Here is a 25,228-nt window from a genome sequence, read left to right as displayed (position 1 = left end):
AAAATTAGGATATTGGTCAAAACTACCCCTTATACACCAGCCCTAAGAAAACTACATTTTCTAGACACACAGACATTTCAGTGACATTTCAATTTTATGTTGCCAAAACTTTTAGGTGGTTGAATATATGTGTGCTTGTGTGTGTGTGTGCACACGCGTGTGTGTGGTGCAAGTCACGCGTATAGAGTTGTAGGTTAAATTGGCAAACAGATATAGAATTGATTTTAGAAAATATTTTACATGACATAAAAGGAGTTTAGATAAGCTTATAAAGGAATTTCAGTTCACATAATGTGTTGATGAAAGAATACATGAGTCAATGTCATTATGATCTAAAAGTAATTTCCCAGGATTGTTCTCCTGGATCTAGGACCAATTAGTTAGTGAGCTCTAAGCAAACTAGCCAAGTTGATATCCATAACACATATAGTGGATTTTGGAAATTAAAAAAGGCTTCTGAAACTTGGAGGTGGGACTACTGGTCTGCTTTGTACCTCACAGTGAAAATAAATTCAAATTCCTAACGACAAGTGATTATTATTATTATTATTTTTGGTCAGTCCTGGGGCTTGGACTCAGGGCCTGAGCACTGTCCCTGGCTAGCACTCTGCCACTTGAGCCACAGCGCCCCTTCTGGCCATTTTCTGTATATGTGGTGCTGGGGAATCGAACCCAGGGCCTCATGTATATGAGGCAGGCACTCTTGCCACGAGGCCATATCCCCAGCCTCACAAGTGATTATTTTTTAAAGAAAAAAATGCTTTCTTTTTCAGAAGTACATCTTCACCTTGACAAAAGTATTTTCCTGCTCTAGGAAGCCATTGATAAGAATCCAAGATTAAAAGGACAACTCACCACGCTGAAGGCCAAATTAGAGCATTTTCAAATGAACTGGGAAGCATGCATGATCAAGTTTCAATTTAGGAGCAAAATTAAAACAGGAAAAAAAATCTCTTAGTGCAAATTACTTTGAAATAACCTTTGTGTGTTGGTTCTATCTCTAAATTGTTATTTTCACGGGGCACTTCTCATTATGCATTTAAACATGATCAGTGGATTCTTTAAAAAGCAAAACAGTCACCATATGTAAACAACATAGTAAACTAAGTTCGACTTTTTTTTTTTTTTTTTACAAACAGTTGCCTGAGAAATTCATGTGGTTATTTCTGAAGAATGTCTAAATGCAAGTTAGCAGAAGGCCAAAACAAGCCTCCTCTAAGATTTTTGCAATTAAATTCCATACAGGAAGTGATGACTAGGAAACAACTTCATAACAACTTGATTTTTCTTTCGAAAATCAGAGTCGCAGACAATAACCATACCATGAAAGGTGCTCATCCTTTTTCCATGTTGTTCAAAAAAATTAAAAGGCCGGAAAACAAAGTGAATATGAAACATTAGACTTGCAAGGCAGACACACAGTATTAATTATGTATATCCCATAAAATATTACATTAAATCTTTCGTCGTTGCCAGAAAATTTAAAATTCAGAGAGGAGAGAAATCAAACTTGAAGGGAAATAATCTCCATAAATTAGCAAAGTAAAAGGTCACTTGCTCATAATCAGTGGAGGAAAATACATATACATGATCTAGATGAAGCAGAAAGCCCTTGTAGATCCACAGGTCAAGTCTTACCTTGACAGGTCCCATTTTTTTCTTCATATCCTGCCTTGCACATGCATTTTCCGATGGGCACCAGCCACTCCCCTTCAGCGCTGCAGTGCATTTTGGGAGGATCATCTGTCACCGAATGATTGACACAGGAGCCTGAAACCTCAAGCAACTGAGAAGAGTCTGCTCCGGTGATGGTGTCAGGAAAGACGGCCAAGTGTCGCACGACGGATGGGCATTTCTTATAATACACACGCACAGAAACCAGGGCAATGCAAGCACCCACATCTTGGAAAGCAAGATAAAATCCCTTTTTGCTCAGAGGCCCGACATCTCTGACCTCTGTGTTCAATTTCATGACTCGGTCACCGAGGTCAAGTTCCGTAAAGCTCTCATCAGCAGCAATGGTATCAATTTTGATATATTGGTTTTCCTTCATGTTTCTTCCATTCTCATCATCGGACTCGAAGTAATACATGTTAAACGTTTCCTTGCAGGTCCCCAATCCTCCAGGAAGACTGTTGCAGTCTCGCAGGGTAAATTTGAGTTCTATGAAGATTCTGGAAGCACCTTCGTTGGATATCCAGCTTGTCAAAAGCCAGTTATTCTGATTCTGTTCCATCACCTTGCACACTTGGTACGTGTGGATGGGGGCATAATTTTCATCAACTTCACCAATCTCTTCCCACTGCGTGAGATACAAAGCAAAAGAAAACTTAAAAAAAAATGCCAAACAAACCTGAAAGGTTGCAAACAGCACCAATGGAAACAAACCCCTCTATGGGTATGAGTGCATGAGAGAATGACAGAAAGATTTGGAGAAAACATTCACTCTATCAAAATTCTTTTTTTTTTTTTAAATTCTGGAGATTGAACATAAGACCTCGAATATACTAAGCTTGTACAGTACCACTCCTTTTCTAAGAAATAAAGTAAGAACACACTCACTCTCTTCAGATCAGCTTGCACATGTATGCATACAAATGATATGCCCTTTGTGGGAAAAACGTCACATGTCAGAGAAAAAGAAAAGCACGTGGATGAGGTAGACAAGAAGAACAGAGAAAGGAAAGTAGGCATGTTTGGAAGAAACATAAATATATAAGCAAATAGAAGTGACACTAGATTTGGGACAGTGTTCATCCAAGTTCGTGTCTTGGTGTTCTTGTCTGCAGTCTAGGGAAGTATTTTGGGGTGGTGGAACCTTGAAGGAGAAGAGCAGGGTGGAAGGTGTGTAGTCACTGTGGCTCAAACCTTAACCCCTCTTTCTCTGCATCTCTTTTGGTTTTTGGCCATGAGGTGAGCAGCTTTTCTTTTCCCAAACATTCCTGCCCGTAAATGCTTCCTCACTCAGAAACACAAACAGGGCCAATGGATCCAAGGTTAAATTCTCCAAAACTGTTAACCAAAACAAACCTTTTCTCCTCATAATCTCATGATCTCAGATATTCACTATAGTAGCAGAAACTGACTGGTACAGTAGTTTCAGAAGAAAAACAAAAAAATGGCACCATAAAAAAGAAAAGAAAACGAAACCAGCCAGCAAATGAAAAGAAAGAAAAATGTGACGTCATTTATGTAATCCCATCATGTTATAAATAGCATGCCAATGTAATAAAATTGGGAAGCAAAGGCATTACGTTAAGCCAGTAATAGATCATTATTTATTTGAGCTCATCTGTTCAGAATACTTTTACTAATTGGGTGGCTAAATATTCATTCGTAGATTGGTCCACAGAAGAAAATACACTAGAGACAAAAATTTTACATTTATACTATGTGTAGTTCTGTCCTTTGAAATATAAATTGACTTCCTATTACATTCCAGTAACAAATCATTTTCTTCTTATTGGTGCATTATTTGATGTGTAATTCTCATATTTCTGAAGGACATAAAACTAAGAAAAATTTATGAAGCTTCCAAAGTAAAATTTGTTCATATAAGATGTGTGACCATATTTATTTTCTGGTAAAATAGTTCAGGTTTGAGAATGCCAATATCCCTTTACTTCCCGAACCATCTCTTCATGAAGATGTCCTTATAACTGAAGTAATACCTATTCAGAATCTATGTGTATTATACTCTGTATTTTTAACTCCTTAAATTTCCCCTGTAATGTTCTCTGCAATGAACCCATATAGTGTTTCAGTAAACTAAAAATGTGTGATTTCAATCTTATACCTGAAATAAGATAAAATTCATACAAACGGAGCAATGTTCTGTTTTTTTTTTAGTTAGTAAAATGTATAAAGAGTACTAGGGATGCAAACAAATCTTATACCCCCCAATGGCCCTTCTTAAAATTCTAGCTGCCAACAGGCAGGCTTAAGCAAAAGGTGCTAATGAGATAAAACTGCTGAGCTCCTTAGATTCACAAGAGAGAAACATTAAGATTTTATCTTGCCTAACAACTTTCACATTATGGTGTTATAAGAAGCTTTACTGCTTTCATCTAATCTCATTTTGTCTCATCTCAAAATATTTTAGCTTCTGATTTTTTAAAACCAGCCCTCTATTCAACCATTCTTTAATTTAAAAACTTACGTCTTCCTCCATGATTTAAGTAACCGTCTCTTTAGTACACATGTCTCTTATTTGTCATGAAATCTAGTTAATGCCACAGATTGCCTCAGCTAACCAAATAAAAGCAAGAAAACTGTTTGCTAATTGTAACAATAGCCATTTTTTTTGTATTAGCCAAAGAAAAAGCGGCATCAAATTCTTCACTTAAAAAGTTAAACCAAATGTTACATTCTTTGCTTATTTGTTTTATCTGAGGGTATTCTTTGGAAATAAAATACAAATGGATTTTAAATCATTTGCCTCAAGTCTCATACACATATGTTCCAGCCGCATCTTGTTAGCAAGTAAAAGCAAGAAGAACAGCAGTGTCCTCCAAGATTATAAGCCAAGCAATTCACACTTTTCATGTGTGCAAAGTCCAGGGTAGCATAAATAATATTAAAATTCACATGAAGCAATCTTTGACAAGAGGGCTTAATAGCTACTGGTTCAAGGGACAGTTTCAAACCAAATGAATGAACATCTTGCTTGCAAAATTTTCAATTAATTATAAAAATGCAATTTTAAATTTATAATCTGCTGTAATAAATTTTTATTTATTTCTTTTTCTCTTGAGGACCCCTCTCCCCAAAATACAAAAGAAAGATTATAGTGCATAATTTTTCTTTTCTATTAGTTAGGATGAGGTTTGAGGATGAGAATTAGTCCACTTCCTTTGGGTCCTGAGAACTGAAGAGATTTGCCTTCTAAACCTATGTCAGTCCAGACATCCCATGTCAGCTACATGTTCAAAAAATGAATAAATAAATAAACAATGGAAAGGAAAAGAAATGATCTTATTTATTTGTGTCACGGGTTTGTCTTTTCCTACCAAAGACCTTAAGAACCATTTTCTCATTGCAGGCTTCTTTTTATAGGCTTTCTGCCTCATGCTTGTTGGTATTATATCATGTTTTCAGTTCAATGTACCAGCCAATTACATTGTTATTTTTCCCCTTCAGCCTTTGAAAATACTAACTCATGACACAGAGGTTAGACTATAATCTTATTAATGTGTACACTATCCTCTCAAATCTGCAGAAAGAAGCACCTTATGATCATAATAAGTTTTGAACTTTTGGGTTATCAGAGGTTACCAATCATCCAATTCTGTTAGCATTACTTTATGGTCCATTTTTAGTAGAGTCCTGAAGTAATATATTCAAGTGACCTTGTTTAACAAAGAGATTCTAGCCTAGGAACTGCAGTTTTAGTCCCAAATCTTATAATATTGAGATCATGAACTGACATCTGAAAGCTTTGCCATCCACATTATAATCTGAAACTCCCTCTCCAGACTTTGCCATATCAAAATAAAATTTCAGGAGAGGCCTTGAAAGATTTGATGCCACTTAGCATTTTAGAAATCAGACATTGAAGAACAGACCACAGAAGGAAAAATTTAAACTCGCAAAGCACCATGAAGATGATCCAAGTAGTTCTACAGCTCAGTTCTACTTCTGGTTTCTTGTCAGCATGAAATTATCTTTTATGTGTGGACTTGATCTCAAGATCCTTTGATCAGTTGCACTGATACTAGGAAGCATACATATGAAAGTAGAGTCAAAAAGCCAGTCTCAGTATGTTCTTTCATCTGTGAATTTTATACCCCGATCACATGCATATATGTTGGCATTTATGCATGTATATAACATACATGATTATCACTGTGCAACAGTGTAACTATTCAGACAGACTTGGTGAGGGGGAGAGAATGATGGAGAATTAAAACATTGAAACTCTTTGACTCTCCACATGCGGGTAGCATAGCAAAACTTTTTTAAAGCTGTTGAATAATAGGGAGATGGGAACTTGGAAATAGAAAGTAACAGACAATTTTAATCAGACTGAATTATAAGATTGCATGTGTAGGTTATTACGATGAAAACATTATGTACAATTAATGTACACTAAAAATAAAGAAAAGAATGATGAGAAAGAAAAGATAGGCTGTTTGGAGACAGGCACCATCTGAAGTAAACCAAGAGGGTGAATGAGGATGAAGAGGGTTGCAGTAATTTATTCACATGTATAGGAATAGAAATATGAAATTGTTCTAGGAAAGTATGAGGAGGGAAGAGATGGGGGGGTTAAGTTTGATGGGGGTCTATTGTATTCCCATATATGTATATGCATATATATATATATCACAATGAAACTTCCATTGGCCCAACATTATATGCTAACACAAAATCATTAAATAAATGTTGAAAAATAAAACAAATAAGTTTTCTTTTCTCCAAATTACCCCAACTTTATAACTTCAAAATAGAAAGTTTAGGAATTATGAACTTTCTGAAATATAGCCTTCAATAAGTTTTTATTCCAAAGCTCTAAGCATTCTCATTCCAATTATTCATATAATTATTATGAGTTTAGTTTTGCATATTCGCCTGTGGAATTATTTTTTCATTAGCATTACAATTTACAGCTTTGCTTTGCTATTTTATTCTCAGACATATGTTCTCAATATAATTTTTAGTCTGTCACTCACAAGCTTGCTACAAGATTCGGAACCGACACTTCATATCATATAGCACCAGTCTACCTCATGTCCTGTTTCAGTCAAAGTATGATCTTCTTCTGTGAACTGATGTAAAAATCTGGTATCGAACTCATTGCCTCCAGCTTTACTCTGACATAACAAAAATATAACTTTCTAGAAAAACTGTTTATCTTTGGGTTTGCAAATAGCTTGTTATCCATGTGTATATGTGTGTGTGTGTGATACACTATGTATCATATACCACATATATATCATATGCATCACACATTCCATATAATATTTTAGAAGGCTTTAAAGAAAAATAATTTATGCTTCAACTTGGCTCAAAATATTGTAGATGCCTTTTGTTATTTTCAGTAGGTGAGTGGATGTGTGGTGTTACATTTCAAAGACAATGATATCCTCAAATTAAACTACAAAGTAAGTTGTTTTTGCCATGACTTAAATTAATTATATGAAATAGAGGCACCTGAAACAATATTTACAATAGTCAAACTATGGAAAGAGCCCCAATGTGTTCCAAATGATGAATGGATTAAGAAAAAGTAATATGTATATGAATGAGAATGAATGTGAATATATGACTAAGAATGAAATTATGTCACTTGCGGTGAAATGGATGGATCTGGAAACCATCATATTAAGTAAAATAAGTTAGGTTGAGATGGACAAGGATGACATCTTCTTTCATATGTAATTGTTATCATTAAAGATAAACATACATATATACACATATAGGATTAACACTACATGCATACAATGTATACAAAAATGTATATATAAACAAGATTAAAATAAATTGTACACATGTTTGAGGCCATGATGGAAGCCTGGAGAAACCATATGCACCTTAATAAAATGAATACTAGGAGGCTGAAACATTCCCCACCCCCAAATATGAATGTCAAAGGTCATCCCTTTGTACAATGGGTTGATGCTGATAAGAAGAAGAATAATTGTCTCCCCGTGATCTCAGAAAGTGTTTGTTAACAGTTTGATAATAGATTAAAATTTAGAAGTCAAGAACTCACTGAGGAAGATGGTCCATGTCAGAAAACACTGTTTTGCTGTTACTAAAAAGATAATTTTTGATCTGTCCATTTCTTATTCCTCTCTTTAATGTGTTAGAATAAAGTAGAATATATTTACCACTAAGAAGAAATTCAGTTTATTTCTTATTGAGATCCATGCTTATTGGGTAAAATATTTAGTCCCTAAGTAGCTCGTGTTTCTACTGCCTGGATAGATACTGTTAATCAAGAGTAAACTAGAACAAATTTCTTTTTTGGCCCTAGATTAGTGAATGACATTGTAAACCAAGGTTGATTGTATAAAGGTGTGCAAACTTCAAAGATAATGCACTAAAGAGTAAAGAGAGATTCAGCTCTCTTTAGATCACTTTCCTCGTGGTAATCTGTGCCATGACAATCATACAATCATAATACACATACAAATAAGCACACTGAAGCAAAGAGCAACTGAAGCACTAATCAACACCAAATTAACTTCTAAAATCAGAATTCTCTGGTTGAAGTTAATGTTTTATCCTTAAATAGAGTTAACATTATAATATATATGATAAAGGACTGCATCAGGTCATTTTAACCAACAAAATAGGAAAATGTTCCATCCCTAACGATGTAGGTATTTTATATTTTGAAAAGATTGAATTGTGGGTCTGTGTATACCTCTTTTTATTTTATCTTTTTTAAAAGATTCCTGGCTTTGGATTAAGATTGTGAACAATCTACTGGATAAGAAAAGTTCTCTGGTGTGTTTTTTTTTTTAATTTTTTCAGAACCCCAAGGAAGAATGATTTAAAAAATTAAGTACTTTTTTTTCCATCTACAAATCCAATCTCCAGTACCTACTGTTCTTTAGTCAAACAAATCTGACCAAATACATCCACTTTCAGAAAAAAAATCATTTGGATCAAATCTTGTTGCATTTCCTCAATTACATGTTACTGGACAAAATGACTTGCATCAACCCTGAGTTTGAGTTGTTTAAAACATCCTTAAAAGTCAAAAGAAATGACTCAGTTAATTTTCTGTGTGAGAAATAAAAGTGAAATTGTTTTCCTTATTGCCCACGGAATAGGACAGATATTTATGAGCTCAAATTTAATCCCAAAATGCAAATAAAATAATTTGAGAAAGACAGCAGTTTTAGTCTTTTAGGTTTATACAATTATTTTCTGTGAAAAATTCAAACATTTGGACAACTCTATTAATACCAAGTGTAAGTGTGAGTCTTCTTTTCAAAACAATGTAAAAGTTTCAGTAAATGAGAAAAGGGGAAAAAAATCAACTATTGTACTTAGGAGTTAATTTAATGAAAATAAAGTACATTAACCTCTGGTTCTCTTAAGGTTTCAGGTGAAATAAATGCAATCATGCTCTTGCTTGCCTGCCACAAATAAATAAATAAACATTTCAGCAACTGAGCTGCAGTCCTAAATGATAGAACCACTCTGAAATATTTCAGAAAATGGGATGCCGCCTCTGCTCTCTGCTCTTAATTTTGCCCTCGTTTTTCAGGAGATAATATTCCAGTGTGTGGTGTAAGCCTTGACAACAGCACCCATAAGTCAATTCTATATCTCACATTAATCATGTTCATGTAATCAGTGGCTATTCAACACCCCTCCCCTTCTTTCTCTCTGCTTCTTTTTTTCAAGAATCAGCTGCATGAGAGCTGTGAGCCTATTCAAGTTTAAAGGATTGTGGTGTTATAACCTAGGCTTAAGTTCATTTCCTCTGCTTGCCATCACAGTATCTTCTAACAGACCTTCTATAAGAAATGGCATAATTTTTCAGAATCAAAGTATTTTCTAATTGAGATATAAATAAAGAAGATGAAAGCCGACTGCAAATAGTTCACATTTTTTTATACTATTTCTGGCCAAATTCCTAATCTCATAACAATATTTTTTCTAATAAATATATAACTTACTTTAGAAAATCTAGAGAAGGAAGCTTAAAATGTTTTTAAAAATGATCCAGTGATAGTTATAAATTTGGGGTATTATTTTTCATAATTTTGAGGTCATTAGTTGTACACCAATTTACTTTGTACTAAATTACACAATAATTAGACAAAGAATGCTTATATCTGAAGGCAGTGATTGACATTGGTATGAATTTTCAAAATACCTGTTGACTGAATCTCTACATTTTGTCACACTTTATTTTAATGTGGAAGTTATTTTGAAAAGTATACTTCTGAGAATTAAAAAAAATACTAGGCAAACATACCATTTTTATAAAAGTATCAGAGCTGTAACAATATAGAGATGCTTTTACAGTAATGCATTCCACTGTACCTGTTCTATTTCTTTATCTTCCTATATTGTCCATTAGTCATTACAGTCTTTTGCTTAAATTAGTAAATATAAATATGAATAATGTCCATAGAAATTATTGTGCTGTGTGGTTTACTTTCTAGTAATGAAACTAATTGTTAGCTACATTTGTATATACTTATCTAGAAAATGCCTTTCACCAGTGTATTCTAATCACAGGTAACATAAAAACAGAAAATTCAGATAATGAGTAAATGTGACAACGGTACAAGTAAATGTGGTATAAGAATCTAGAACTTTTCAGCCTAATGATATTATTTCAGGCTCTGATATCAGGCTATGATATCAAGATATTATATCAATCAAAATCTGATATTTAGATACTAGATACTTCGATACAAAGCTAAGACGTTACTGATATTTTTACATCTATTTGTAGATAATCAAACCAAGACCCTTAACATGAGCAAGAACACAGCCAGAATTACAGTAGGCAAATATCCCCAGACCTCTATTTATTTCTTTGTTATGCAACTAACAGCTTGCTTGTTAGCTAATTCTAATCCTTAGCAAAGGTGACTCATGAGGCTTCTGGATAGCTCTAGTCATCTTAGTGATATTTATACATATTATTGGTTACTTCTCCATTCCATTTTGGTTGGCCCCAATGAATAAATTATGAATCATTATACAAGTATGTTTATTAGGGACATGTGAAATTAACAGAAAGATGCTAGAAAACAGGCACCCCTCTAGAAGCTGCTTGGAATATATATAAGTAACACATGGGAAAACAATACTTAGTCGTTATTCAAATCTTATAAATCCAGGATTTTCATGTGAGTGAGGATATATACATGTCAAGACAATGCCCCAAATACTGCAATGCTCTGAAAGAATCTACCTATATTACCATCAGTGGAAATGAATGAAATAGTTTATATTTGTCCTATAGATACACATAAAAGAGTAAAGTAATTCATTACATGACAATCACAAATAACTTTGAGGGCAAATAAAAATTTAAATAGCAGTAAAGCTATAATTAAAGTAAATAGAATCACAGTATAGTGATGATGATTATGTTCACATAATCACATTGATAAAACCATAAAATGAAGGTTCAAATTACATTAATTTCATGAGCACTGGGCTCACAGTTTATCAGTATATGCATAATGGGAATCCTACAACAGGTAAGACCAAAAATTGGTAGTAACAACTGATGAATAAACATGAAATGTCATCAAATTTGTGGAACACCATTGATCTAGAAAGACAAAATGCCCATTGAACCCAATTATTTTTTGCACAAAGACAAAAGCCTAGACACATTGCCTAGGTATTAGAAATCCTTAGAAAGTATGAAGAGGAAAATATCCCATCAAAAAAAGAAAAACAGGGATGTGGTTGAGAAGGAAATTCCTCAGTAGGCCCAATGGGTGCAGAAGAATGATATATTCATAGACCTAATGGGTAGTGTCAATCAGCAACATTGTTTCACAAACTTAACTTTCAAAAATAAAGGTCTCAAAACTCACCAGGAGAAATTAAGAAGCCAATTTGCAAATAAAAGACAAGAACAGATATACTACTAAGAAACTATACAGAGGGCTAATGAGTTATGTCATGAATCATTAGGAATATTTTTGTAAAGATCTCAATGAGGTATCACTATGCACTTGTCTTAAATGACTAAAAATAAAGCTTGTTTGTTATTTATTACTACACTGTTTTGGGATCAAACGTAGATATTTCACATGCCAGACAAGCACTCTATCACTGTGATATACCCTCAGCCCTGTGAAACCTTTATTTTAAATTGTAGCAATAACAAATACTGATCAAGATATAGAGAGGCGAAACTGTATGATCATTGCTGATGAGATTGTCAAAACGGTGCAGGCCCTGTCGAAAAAATGATGTTTCTTAAAAATTAAGACATTTAATTATCATACAATGCAGACATCTTATGCTTACATTTTTATCTTAGATAAATGAAAAGATATCATACTTGTACACAGAAGTTCATATTAATTTTATATGTAATGCCACCAACCTAGAACCAGATAAGTTAACCTAAATATTCCTATGTTTTGAAATATATGGATTTTGCTGGTAATTGCTTAGGCTTTGGTTACTTAGTGGCTATTGTATCACTGTAGTTTAGATTGTGATCATATCCTTGTACATGATATTCAGGTCACCTAACCTATATTCCATCATCATTTTATATATCTGTGTCTTTCCATAGTCTTGATCCCTTTCCTCAATGACAAAGAAATATATTCTCAAATGTTGAGAAACCTTTTCTTCATAAAGAAGTAATTCTAGAGAACTCAATGTGGTCATACATAAATTCCTTTAATTCCAGCAAAAGGGAAGACAATTCAGGAGATCAAATGTTAGAAGCCAGACTAGTAATACTTTACAAAATCTCATCCCAAATTAAACAGGCAAACAACCCAAAACAAATTTATTCCTAAAGAACTGGGTAAAATTGTTACAGGTGACTATATGTGTGTTTAAAAGGAAGGAGTGGATGGAAGGATGGATGGATGGATGGAGGAATGGATGGAAATGCCCAGAGCCCTTTACTCTGCTCTAACTGCTTTACTCATGGTGTGCTGAGAACTACAGCAAGGGATCAGAAGAACTTTTGAGTGACAGTGATTTCTCCTTTTTTATTTTTCCCAGAAGCAATTTAGTCAAAGAACAGTTGGCATGTCAACTCTGAAATGTTGTTGGCCTTTTGCTCTCACCACTACCTTTTTCCTCTCAATAATAACACCCCCTCCCTCCCCCATCCTTCAAGACCCAGAAGCATAGCACGTAAAGAAAGAGAAGGTTAACCTCAATTCTGTCACATGTTATTAAGATCTGGCAACAACATGGAAGTTTTATAGTGAAGAGGATTGAGTCTCCTGGAAAGGTATATTACCTGAATCACTGATTTCATTTATCTATGTGTCTCCTGCTGCTAATTACCATTTAGAAGTGACAGCTGGCAAGCCTGTGGAGGTCCTAGAATACTGCACAACTTATTGATTCATCAAAATATAATAACTTTAAACTTCAGTAATGTATGTAAAAAAATCAGCAGTTATATAAGGCTGGTGAGTCTTGCTCTGCACATTTTTTCCCTCCTCACATAGAATATTCATATTTAAATTGTGTATTTGTGCCTGAAATTCCGTTCTTTCCAGGATGTCAAATGTGTTTAGTTGGTCGGGAGCTGGTGGCTCACACCTGTAATCCTAGCTACTCAGGATGCTGAGATCTGAGGATGGAGATTCAAAGCCAGCCCAGTCAGAAAAGTCCTATGATACTCTTATTGCCAAACAATCCTCAGAAAACCAGAAGTAGAACTGTGGCTCAAGGTGGTAGAGCACTAGCCATGAGCTAAAAAAAAAAGCTTAGGACATTGCCAAAGGCTGAGTTCAAGTCCCATGACCAACAAAAAATAAAAATAAACAAAGAAAAAAAGAAAGAAAGACAGGAAGGGAGGAATGAAGCAAGGAAGGAAGGAAGGAAGGAAGGAAGGAAGGAAGGATGGAAGGAAGGAAGGAAGGAAGGAAGGCAGGCAGGCAGGCATGTTTAGCTGAACTAACTGTAGGGTCCTATTACTAGGATAGATTCTATTCCATTTCCCCAAAAGAAGAATGAGCCTAATGACTTCAGTTCACATTTGCTTGTTAACTTGGCCCCAGTGAAGAAGATAAGTTATTACACTAAATAATAAAATCAACTAATACATCAACTAATAATAATGTAACTAATACATTGTAGAGGGTTATTCCTTTTTGAGTACTCAATTAAAAACCAAAATTAAACAGTTTAAAGTATTTAGAATAAGTAAACCATATCAAAAGTAAACTGGTTCATTATTAGAAATGATTACAGAAACCTCCTCCTAAGAAAGAAAAAAGTGATGTTTTTTTTGTTTTGAGTGGTTGTTGGATCTGCTTTCATTGTTGTTTTTATGTAGTAATGGAGTTTGGATTCACAGCATTGCACTTGCTAGACAGAAGCTGTACTATTTGAGCTATACCTCCAATCTCTTTATACGTTTATTATTCAGATAGGGTTTACTGATTTTTGCACAGGCTTCCTGGGCAATGACTCTTATCTATGTTTCCTCGTTCGATGCATGAACCGTAACACTCGGCCTACTGGTTGAGATGGAGTCATTCAAACATATTTCCCCTCAAAATGGCAGGCTTCTGGCTCTCACCTCCTCAATAGCTGTGATTATAGACATAAGTTACCATGAATGGACCGGAAAAAGTTTGGCACTTCACAGTGCTCATAATTAAATTCTTGTGTAAACTGAAAAACTCAGTGTATTTTAAGTTTTGATTTTAACAAAAGTTTGGGGCCATGTTTCAAGCTAACCACCGTGCCACATTGCCAATGTATGAACTTTTTCATGACAATCGTTCTCTAAAGAATTGCTTTAGAACTTCTTATAGCCCTATTACTAACCGAGTTCATCTGCACAAAAAATTTCTATACATAATAACATATGACCCAAATGCACCCATTTTGTTTTTTCTTTTGTTCATATTGAAATATATCACTATATTCGTAAAATACGATTATATTTATTATTTATATTTCTGTTAAATTTCCATATGATACATTCCATTTGTCACTGTAGAAGTTGATAAATGAGATGTTTATTCTTATTTGTCACAAAAGACCCCATAAAAGAGTAATCTAACCAGTTAAAACCTTAACTGTTAACACATAATCATTTACACTAATCTCTTATAGATATTTTAATGTACTTTACATAACTGTACTTTTAGTTATCTGTTTGTCAGAAACTGTGAGAAGTTTAAATTTGTCCTCACTTCAAAAAGCAATGATCAAGCATTATGAAAATGTGAACAATTTTTCATAGAAGTGAGACATTTATAAAAAGACGATATTGGATAATAGAATACAAAATTACATTTAATTTAGAATCAGTAGCACAGACAATATACAACTATACAATCTTTTTATTAACATTAAAAAATTGAATTTGATTTCCAGAGGAGAGTTTTTAAAGTGTACCTAAGTGAACAATGAGTAATAATGAAGGTAATTATTTTTCTCTTTAAATCACCTCATTTTTTCACAGTTAAAATAAATCCAACAGGATTAAATATTCATTAACAAATATACTAGTATTTATTAACATATATGTGCTAAGTATGCATAAACATAATTATGTATACATAATCTTCATCCAATGTAATTGGGTCAACCTCATATCAAATAATAAGTAGTTCTTACGTACATTAGCTTAGTACTTCTATGTGCCTATTCTGTTGTTCTTCTCTTTATTTTTATGGAAAAGCTTATTGATGTTAGTTCTCTATGTTTCCCTTTCTAATGATAACAATATTGCAAAATTCCTAGCTTCTTTTATTCCTGTGCTCAGTCTTGATGACACATGATAGTAGAATACTTGGTCAATGTTTACTTTTATCACAATAAACTTTGATGAATGTGAAAACACAGATTTTTTAAAAATGCAACAGCCCACATTGGGCCTACAGAATTTAGATCTACAATATATAATTGTAAGAAATATTTAAATGCAAATCAAAATGGCATTGAAATTCTACCTCATTTCAGTAAGAATGACTATTATCAAGGAAACTAACAACAACAGATGTTGGCAGGGATGTGGTTAAAAGGGAGCACTACTACACTGTTGAGGGGAGTGTAAACTTGTTCAACCACTCTGGAAAGCAGAATGGAGATTCCTCTAAAGGCTAAACATAGAGCTCCCCTATGACCCAGCAACCTCACTTTTAGGCATTTACCCAAAAGATCACAAACAAGGCCATACTAAAGCTACCAGCACAACCATGTTCATTGTAGCGTTATTTACCATGGCTAAAATATGGAACCAACTCAGATGCTCCTCAGTAGATGGATGGATCAAGAAATTGTGGTATATATACTCAATGGAATTCTATGCTTCTATCAGAAAGAATGACATTGTTCCATTTGTGAGGAAATGGAAAGACTTAGGAAAAAAAAAAACTTACTAAGGGAAGTGAGCCAGATCCCCCCCTTTTCCCCCCGCACCAAATAAACTATAGTTTCCCTCATTGGTAATAAGTAGTATATGTCTAGGGTGGTCCTAGCAGGTGATCACAGTAGCTCAATAGCTATGTACATAAGAACACATAAGATGATCCTAAGTGAAATGAACTCCAAGATATGGAAACAAGCTGCTTATCATTGTTTTTATGTACTATATATTACATTATTTCTGTTTTCTTTTGTTTATCTTCCCTGTAATTTAGCCCTGGTATCCTTGGTAGTGTATACATGTATGTCTGAATTAGGGAAAGGAAGGAGAACATCAAAATAGTGAGACACTTGGTAAAAGGTGAACCAATGCAACAACAATACTTATAAGACAATCTGTTGTAAAATAACCATACAACTCAGGGGTTGGGAAGGAGGGAAGGTGGGAGAAAAATGAAGGAGAAGGTAACAAATTTGACAAGAAATGTACTCACTACCTTACGTATGTACTGGACACCCCTTTTACGACAATAAAAATTCATTCATCTCTCCATTTACAAGTTATATAGTGCCAGGCACAAAACAAGATTTCACACTAAGTGTAACTTGGTAGAAAGAATGAACAAAGCAGAAAAACATAAATTAAAAATATATTTATAGATCATAAGCAAGGCACCAGCTTAACTTCCCAAGCAATAAATATGGTCAAGAGTCCAGGGTCTAGGACATAAATTCACATTTGAGATTATGTCTAATTACTATTTCTACAGCTTTATTATGTTATAATCATTATGATTTCTATCATTTAAAATATTTAGTACTGGCCATCTTTTAATGAGTTTCAAAATCTAATATCAGGTCTTATGTATATGGGTCCTTGTGTCTGTGTGCATGTGTTTCTGAGTGTGTCTGAGATTTGGAAAAGCAAAAGAAAGGTATATTGGGCACAAGCATCAGTGATCTGAGTTCAGAGGAGAGGCTACAGTCCATTAAATTCTCAGATTAAAATCTCACTTAGATTCTATTTTGCTGAAGCTTATGGAGTATGATTAAACCTTAGATGAGTGTCTTAAGGTTAAAATTATTTAGCCAAGCCTAACTAGTTCCAAGCATCATTATATTAGTGCTGGATAATTGTATTTTGTTCAGCTTGCTTTACTTTACAGAAAGGAAACTTTCTTTTGTTTAGAATCAGTTCAAAGCAGTATTTGATTTGGTGTACTCCTCAAAAATGAATTGTAAATGTATTTCAGTTTTTGATTAAATTTACTGAGTAGGTTTGGGGGTGATACACTGAAACAGTAATACTATTAAGCATTATATCAATATAGATGTTTTCGAGAAAAATACTTCCACTTAAGTTTAGTTGTTCATATGTATACCTAAGGGAATTGAGACAGAGGTTAACCACAGCAGATTCAATAAAATGTTCAACAAAATTCAAGTGTTTTCCTCTGTAAATAAAAGTAAATAGCTTGCATGTTTGTCAAATGTTAGTCAGAATACCATAGCATAATCCTCACTGCTTTTTAAAGAAACAAGTGTATAATGGTAGACATTTCATAAAATAAAATTTGTCTGATTTAATGAGTTATATTTTATTTGAGGATTATATACCTAGTTCTTGTTTGGAGGACTATCTTTTAAGATAAAAATATAACTAAAAGAGATATGGTTTATGAGCTTGGATTCATGGAATATTTTACATATGATCTTTGGTTCATTGGTATAGGAACACTATAGGTGTCATATAATTGTAGTAGGTTATTAGTGCTTTTTTCCCTATCATTTTTAAGAAGGAATTTTCATATTTACTTATGATAGTTGATGCATAGATAATGTAGAAAAATATTGTGATGCTTCAGAAGCTAATCAGAAAGAGATGGGAAATTTTCATTAAACTATTTTGTTAAAAAAAAAAAAAACGGATCCCAGGCACTGATGTCTCATGCTTGTAATCCTAACTACTTAGGACACTGATATAGAGGGATGTGGTTCAAAGCCAGTAAAAGCAGGAAAGCCCCATGAGACTCTTATCTCTAACAACCCCACAGAATGCTGAAAGTGAAGCTGTGGTTCAAGAAACAGCACAGGGACAGCGCCCAGGCACTGAGTTCAAGCTCCAGAACTGGTATGAAAACAAACAAACAAACAAACAGAGTGCTACGTTAAAACACAAACCTCTACTGTTTTACGTGTATGTGCTGCTCAAGATTTTTCATGTTTACATTTCACAAATTCACTGCAAACTGTGGTTCCGTACATCGACACTCGTGTAACACTACACTTACTGTCAAAGGCTTTAAAGTTATTACACACTGAATATTTTCTAAATTAAAGCAAAACAAATTCCATTGGCAGATACCTCGTAATACTTTAATAAAATGGAAGGCAGATGTCTTTAAGGGCACCAAACACTGAAAAAGAATACCTAAGTAATGAGACTTAAAATGTTAGTGAATAAATATGTATATATATATTTAAACTAATAGCAAAAGTGCTTGTCTCATATACAGGAAGCCCTGGGTTCGATTCCCCAGCACCACATATACAGAAAACGGCCAGAGGTGGCGCTATGGCTCAAATGGCAGAGTGCTAGCCTTGAGCAAAAAGAAGCCAGGGACAGTGCTCAGGCCCTGAGTCCAAGGCCCAGGACTGGCCAAAAAGAAAAAAAAAAAAAAAGAAATGTACATTTATGAGTTATCTCTTAGGATAAACTCTATTGCACTTTATAGTAAACATTACTGCATAGAAAAGACATATAGAGCTATGAGATAGTGATAGAGAGAGACAATAGAGAAATACATATATTTCTTTCTGAAATTTCTACTATTATAATGTAAGATGTTTCATATCAGATCACAGAAAACTCAGATCTGTAAAGGACGTTCACATATTCTTCTGTGCTCTTTCAGGTACAAATGCAATCATACTATTTGTGTAATAGGAGGAAATCTGTCACACTGAAGAATACTAAGGTGTCAAAGACTCATTGCTTTATATTTCTCCCTCAGTTCTTCTATGGGTAAGGCAAATTTCCCATCTTCAGAAAAATATTGTAATTCACACAGGTGACCTAATTTATAAACAGAGGCCAAAATACAAATGAGGTCCATAAAATCTCAGTAACTAAATCTATTTGCAGGTAAAAAAAATAAATAAAGGTGCTGGGAATATGGCCTAGTGGCAAGAGCGCTTGCCTCCTACACATGAAGCTCTTGGTTCGATTCCCCAGCACCACATATATGGAAAACGGCCAGAAGGGGTGCTGTGGCTCAGGTGGCAGAGTGCTAGCCTTGAGCAGGAAGAAGCCAGGGACAGTGCTCAGGCCCTGAGTCCAAGGCCCAGGACTGGCCAAAATAAATAAATAAAGCTAATTTGGAAGACCTTAATTGACACAATCAACTTCCAGATCCTAGTATACAAGTTTGATAGCAGTCATCATTTTGTATTTATTTAAAGAGTGCATTTCAATAAATGCTCACAGATAGGACAGTCATACTTTGAGTAATAAAAAGAATCATTAGCATTGCTTGATATTTAAATTTATCACTAACAATGAATGAAGGGAATGCATTTATTTCATTCAATGACAAAATAATTTTTATTTCTTCAATTTTACAAGTATTTTAGTAAAGTCTAGTGAATCATAGAAATGGAAATTGCTTATTACATTTCATAATATCCCCAGGAAATACTTCTAGTATCTAGTATATACATAATTGTTTTGAACAACTACTTAAGTATCACTCAATACAATTTAGAGTTTAACATTCATTTCACTATAAATGTTTTTAAGGCTTGTTCTTCTTTATGTACTCAATTGTATAAATATGCAATCTTCAGTCTTAGAACCCTTATTTAAAAAGTTAACATAAATGTGCTGTATCCTCTTTTTTTTTTATCATGAATGCCTACCACATATTGGTATTCAATATTACTTGCTGGGTAAGTAGACAAATCTAAACTATATTAAGAAATGCAGTTAAAACTGTGATATAACAATTGTTTCCATAACATGGAGTTCATTTCACTTAGCATCATCTTATTTTCAACGTCCTATGTGTATGTGTAGTTTCTATTATTGACGATGTTCTTGTATCACCTTCCTATGGTTGTACCTACACTATCTCTGTAATCTTATCTGAGTATATTGGAAACCGTGTTTACTGGTATTGGAAGTAGGAAATTCAAAGGGAATACCAAATTTGAGAGACACAGGGTAAAAAAAGAGAAATAACTACAAAAGCAATACTTGCAGAACTGTTTGGTGTAAGTGAACTGAACACCTGGGGGGGGGGAGGGAAAGGGGGGAGGGAGGTGGGCATGAGGGACAAGGTAACAAACAGTAAAAGAAATGTATCCAATGCCCAACGTATGAAACTGTAACCTCTCTGTACATCAGTTTGATAATAAAAATTTGAAAAAAAAAGAAATGCAGTTAAAAAGCTTGATTTCAAGATTATATTCATGTACATAAATTTCAAATCAAACCTGTATTTTACAATTCCATTTGCTCATGTGCAGTGTAGTATATTTTAGGGAAAAGAAGGTTTCTGTGGAATTTACACATCTGCTTTCTTTGTAAAGACAGAAAACAGGTAAGAATACATATCTGACTAATTAGAACGTAAGACTAATAAAAATTATTTCTTTTATCATCTATTACTATTAAAAGGGAATTTTTTCTATTGTCTCCCTGTAAATGGTAGGTTTGATTCCTTTCTAAACAGAGCTTGCACGTGGTGGTTAGTGCACATATTTAATGAAAATATAGAACAAGTCTGGTCTGGCCCACGCAATAACATACAAGAATCTATGTATAGACTATAATTCACAGTGGCAGGGAATCTAGTTATTGCAGCGCCTTTCGCAAAATTTCTCAGTTTGTATAGGAAGTGATTCTTATGTATTATGCTATTAAATGAAATATAAAAAAAATTCCTTTATTCTGATTACACTATATCACTATATTATTGTTTGAATTAAGCCATACTGGATTCTGTTATTTCTTATGTAAGGATGCAATCAATAGAGTGAGTAAAATGCTCATCAATATATTAAAGGCTTCATACAGAATAGCAGTCCATTGCATTTAGTTTAGTATTTTCTAAACTTAGTATAGAAACCCTTCTACCTTAGCACACTTAATCTTGTTATAATCCTTAACAAAACATCCTATTTGGAAATAAATTCAGAAATTTTAATCCATGTTTAAAATTGGCATCGTAAAATCTGTCTCTTCACTACAATGCATTAATGGATGTATAGCTTAAGCCACAGAGATTTCCATGTTGCCATTGCCTTTACTATGTCCAACCTCATTATACATTATTACTACTGTAGAAAATACAAATTATCAATTCTGCAATGAATTCTCACACTTTAATAGATCTGTACTTCCATCCTCCAGTTTTATCACCTGACATAGGACAAGGATCTGATATCTTCATCAACATTAATTATTGCATGTGAACATCTTCGTAAATGAGCTGATGATCATTGTAAATCTGACCTGATGGTGCTAATTATTTGGTTTCAAATCAAAGTTAAACAATAAATGTGTACTTTGGACATTAAAATAATTTTAAAAATTATGAACACTTTAGAAAGTTGAGGAAAATGTAGTAATTAAAGTTTAAAATACCTCCTAGTGTGGACTTGATATATCTCAGCAGGGACTGGTTTTGTTGTTATCCTTGTTTATCTATGCTGTTTTGTAATACAGTGTTCCCAGATTTACTATATCTGAAATTATTTTCAAAAGCCTTCAAAGCAAATCTATGTATATTGGCCATATTTGTCTATACAGTTGTTCACTGTTATGAAGAATCCCCATCACAAGTACTTAAGGCTCACTTATCATGTTCTGCAGCTGTGTCATAAATTTTTCACTTGATTGCATATATGGTATTGTGTCTTCGTTGTAATTTCTAGCTTCGAAGGACAGCACAATATACTTAGATGTCAGAGAACAACTTCAGAGCAGTAATGAGCAATGTTATCAAGAAAATGAATGATGGTTGTCTAAATGGAAAGCTCTGTTCATATCTCATAACATGATAGCTATCTTTAACCTTGCAGGTTAATGACATTGTAATACCTTATTCCAGAACCCTGATCCATCCTCTGGTATTTGCATCAAATGTATGTGTTATTTTGGTCATAATCAGGTTAATTCGTATATGTTAAGAACATGAAAAATAACTCAAAAGTTATAAGCAGAGAGAAACGTAACATACTCCTACTGCTGTGAATTACCAATAATACTTTCATTCTTCAATCTAGAATTAAAATAAACAGCCCAAGGAAAGGAATGTCTTTACAGATTTGGTATACTAGTTAGGCCTTGAATTGTAGAGAATGGAAGATTTAAGGTACAAATTGAGGAATCTTCCATCATTTCAGTAACTTGAAGGAAAAGCAGAGCCTGTGATTCACTGGCTTATCACTTATTCCTAGGTCCATGTGAGCCTAAGTATTCTAAAATATTTTGCTTCAGACAGGTTTGTCAGTTTTTCTATACTGAAGTGTAGACTGGAATGTGGTAAGATTGCACTCAATCAGGAGCTTACTTTAATTAACTATGTGACAAAATAGTTATAATAATAGTTTGGAAATAGTAATATTGTGTAACAAATCCACATAAGGGTGATGTGTAATAGCTCCTGTCTATAAAATCCCAGGTACGACTGAGATGGAGATCAGAAGGGTAGCATGTAGAGGCCAGCATAGTCAAAAACAGAGCAAGACCCATCTCAACCAGTAAGCCAGGCATGTCTGTGATCCTCCCTAAATAGAGGCATGGGCAGAATGATCTGGGTCCAAGACTATTCCAGGCAAACCCAAGCATCTTTGTGAAAAGCATGGGGAAAGGGGCTGGAGATGGGATTCCATGGTAAAGCACTGGGCTTTTCACTCTGAGAACCCACAGGAACACAGCATAGAGTAAAAAGAAAGACACTATGATGGAAATGAACTATACAACTTGTGGGAGAGGTGAATCAGGAGGGAAAATCTGGGAGAAAACAAAGGAAGAGGTGGAACTCTTCAAAAAGAAATGTACTTGTTATCTGATTTATGTAACTGTAACCCCTCTGTACATCACCTTTGCAATAAAATTTAAATACATACATACATACATACATACAAACATACATACATACATTCATAAAAGTGGCCAGCCAGGCACTGATGGTTCATACCTGTAAAACAAAACAAAACAAAGAAAGAAGAAAGAAAGGAAAGTTGACACAATAGATAGTAAAGCTTGCCTTTCCTCCTTTATTTGTGTTTTTTTTTTCCTTCCTTGGGTGGAAGAGGTAGTCATAGTATTTAAACTCAGGTCCACATGCTCATTTGACTTGCTGCTTGCTTATTTAATTGATTTGCTTGGTCATGTGTGGTGCTCTATACTTTAGTCAAGCTTTCAGCTTGGTGATTTTTTTTGCCGGTTAATTGGAAATGGAGTCTTGAGGATTTATTTGTCCTGATTATCATTGAACCATAATCTTCCAGCTACTAGGAAGCTAAGATTACAGTGAGCCATTTACACTTAACTGTTTATGTATTTTTAAAAAATCTACCACACCTTGCTTCGGAAAGAACAAGTCATCAAGAGACAACTCTTGATGCAGCACAGGGACTTGCAAAATAAGGTCAGCCAACCACAAGGCTTCTTAGGCTCTAAGGAAATTATGAGCTAACAGGATGTTATTAGTTTTTAACTCCCATCATAAATGGCTATGGCCAGGGAGCATTACGGAATTCATGTTATTTGGAAAGTAGTAAATGACATATACTTCAAAATATACAAGTAGAGGAACAAGATTGTACATAAACCAAATAAAAATAATCAAGTACCCTGTATATAAGTCAGGTGAATCCTTGTGAAAACTAAACAGTATAAAACTTGTTTCATTTTGACAATATACTATTTCATATTGGTAGCTATTTTTATTGCTAAATCACATTTGCACAGGTAAACAATTTCATAGGTATAGAAATACTTTCACAACAGAATTCTTAAAAGACACTACTTGTAATGAAACCCAAATACTCTATTTTTTTTTAACTAAAGCTGCTCACCTTATTGAAGGGATATACACTCACAATCTGAGAACACTTTGTGTGTTTGATTTCATCTCATCCCCAGACTAGCTACAGTTGTCTGTTTCAGTGATGGAGCACTGGATCAGTTGGAAACATCACCATCTTTCTGTGTGGAATTCAGAACACGCTCAGTGTGACTTGACCTCCTTGACAGCAGAGGTCAGATTTGGAATTGGACTGAGGCCATGAGCAAAATGAAGCCAAAGAATCTGATCTGCTATAAGAAGAATGTAGAAGTAGCTGGGCAGAAGCAGAAACCTTACAGAAAAGGTGACAACTGGGCTCAGGGGAACTTGCCTGATCCTTTATTTTAGGAATTAATTGATCTTTACTTCTCTGATTTAACAGTAAGCGTTTTGAAAAAATTATCATTAAGTCATTGTACAAAATTGTCACCATTCACAAGTTTATGAATACAATGCATCTTGACCAACATCATCCTTACAATCTTCTCACCCATCCTTCCCAATACACCTCTGCCTTGCCTTTTCTAAACTTTGTAGGATATACATTAAATTCTTGCCTGCATTCTCCTCCATGATCTTTTTCAATCATCTACACTCTCCCCTGGAACCAATCTCACCTCAAGGTTTCGCTTTACGTTAGCTGAAGATGCATATAATACTAGCTAAAGCGTAGGATAAGATCCGAGGATCATGGCTTTGAGCCAACTTCAGCAAACAGATTTAAAAGACTTCTATCTGAAATTAACCAGAAAAGAAGCCAAAACTGTGGTGTGGATCAAGTGGTAGAACACCAGATGTGAACAAGAAAACTACCACGTAAGAGCACAGGCTCTGAGTTCACCCCGGTACCAACCTCCTGTTCTCACTCCAAAAGAAACGTGTTCATAGAAATGTGTAGCATAGAAAATACAAAATAGTAAAATACATAAAATATAAGGAGTCAAAACATCCCTTATAATTACCCTTAGAGTTGTTTTAATACTAAATTATTTCCATATACCACAACTAAGAAGTTATCATGTTAATCTTAAAAAGATTAACATCAGAGCAACATTTAAAGTGTGTGAAGACCAAGTTTATCTTTGGGAATATGCCTATTGTTCTATCACTGTTCTCTAGAAATACTTCAT

The 25,228-nt window shown here is 34.2% G+C and overlaps 1 protein-coding gene across 17 annotated transcripts in view; it reads right to left on the bottom strand.

Annotated features, from left to right (window-relative positions):
* Epha5 (EPH receptor A5) overlaps positions 1–25,228 on the bottom strand; it is a 263,125-nt gene that overhangs the window by 196,434 nt on the left and 41,463 nt on the right. For all 17 annotated transcript variants that reach the window (XM_048364408.1, XM_048364409.1, XM_048364410.1 and 14 more), the window contains exon 3: positions 1,639–2,302. In XM_048364408.1, the coding sequence (XP_048220365.1) occupies positions 1,639–2,302 (664 nt within the window). The remainder of the gene's footprint in view (positions 1–1,638; positions 2,303–25,228) is intronic.

This window comes from Perognathus longimembris, chromosome 16 (genome assembly GCF_023159225.1).
Source record: "Perognathus longimembris pacificus isolate PPM17 chromosome 16, ASM2315922v1, whole genome shotgun sequence".
NCBI lineage: Eukaryota > Metazoa > Chordata > Mammalia > Rodentia > Heteromyidae > Perognathus > Perognathus longimembris.
This window is presented reverse-complemented; position numbering and strand designations above follow the sequence as displayed.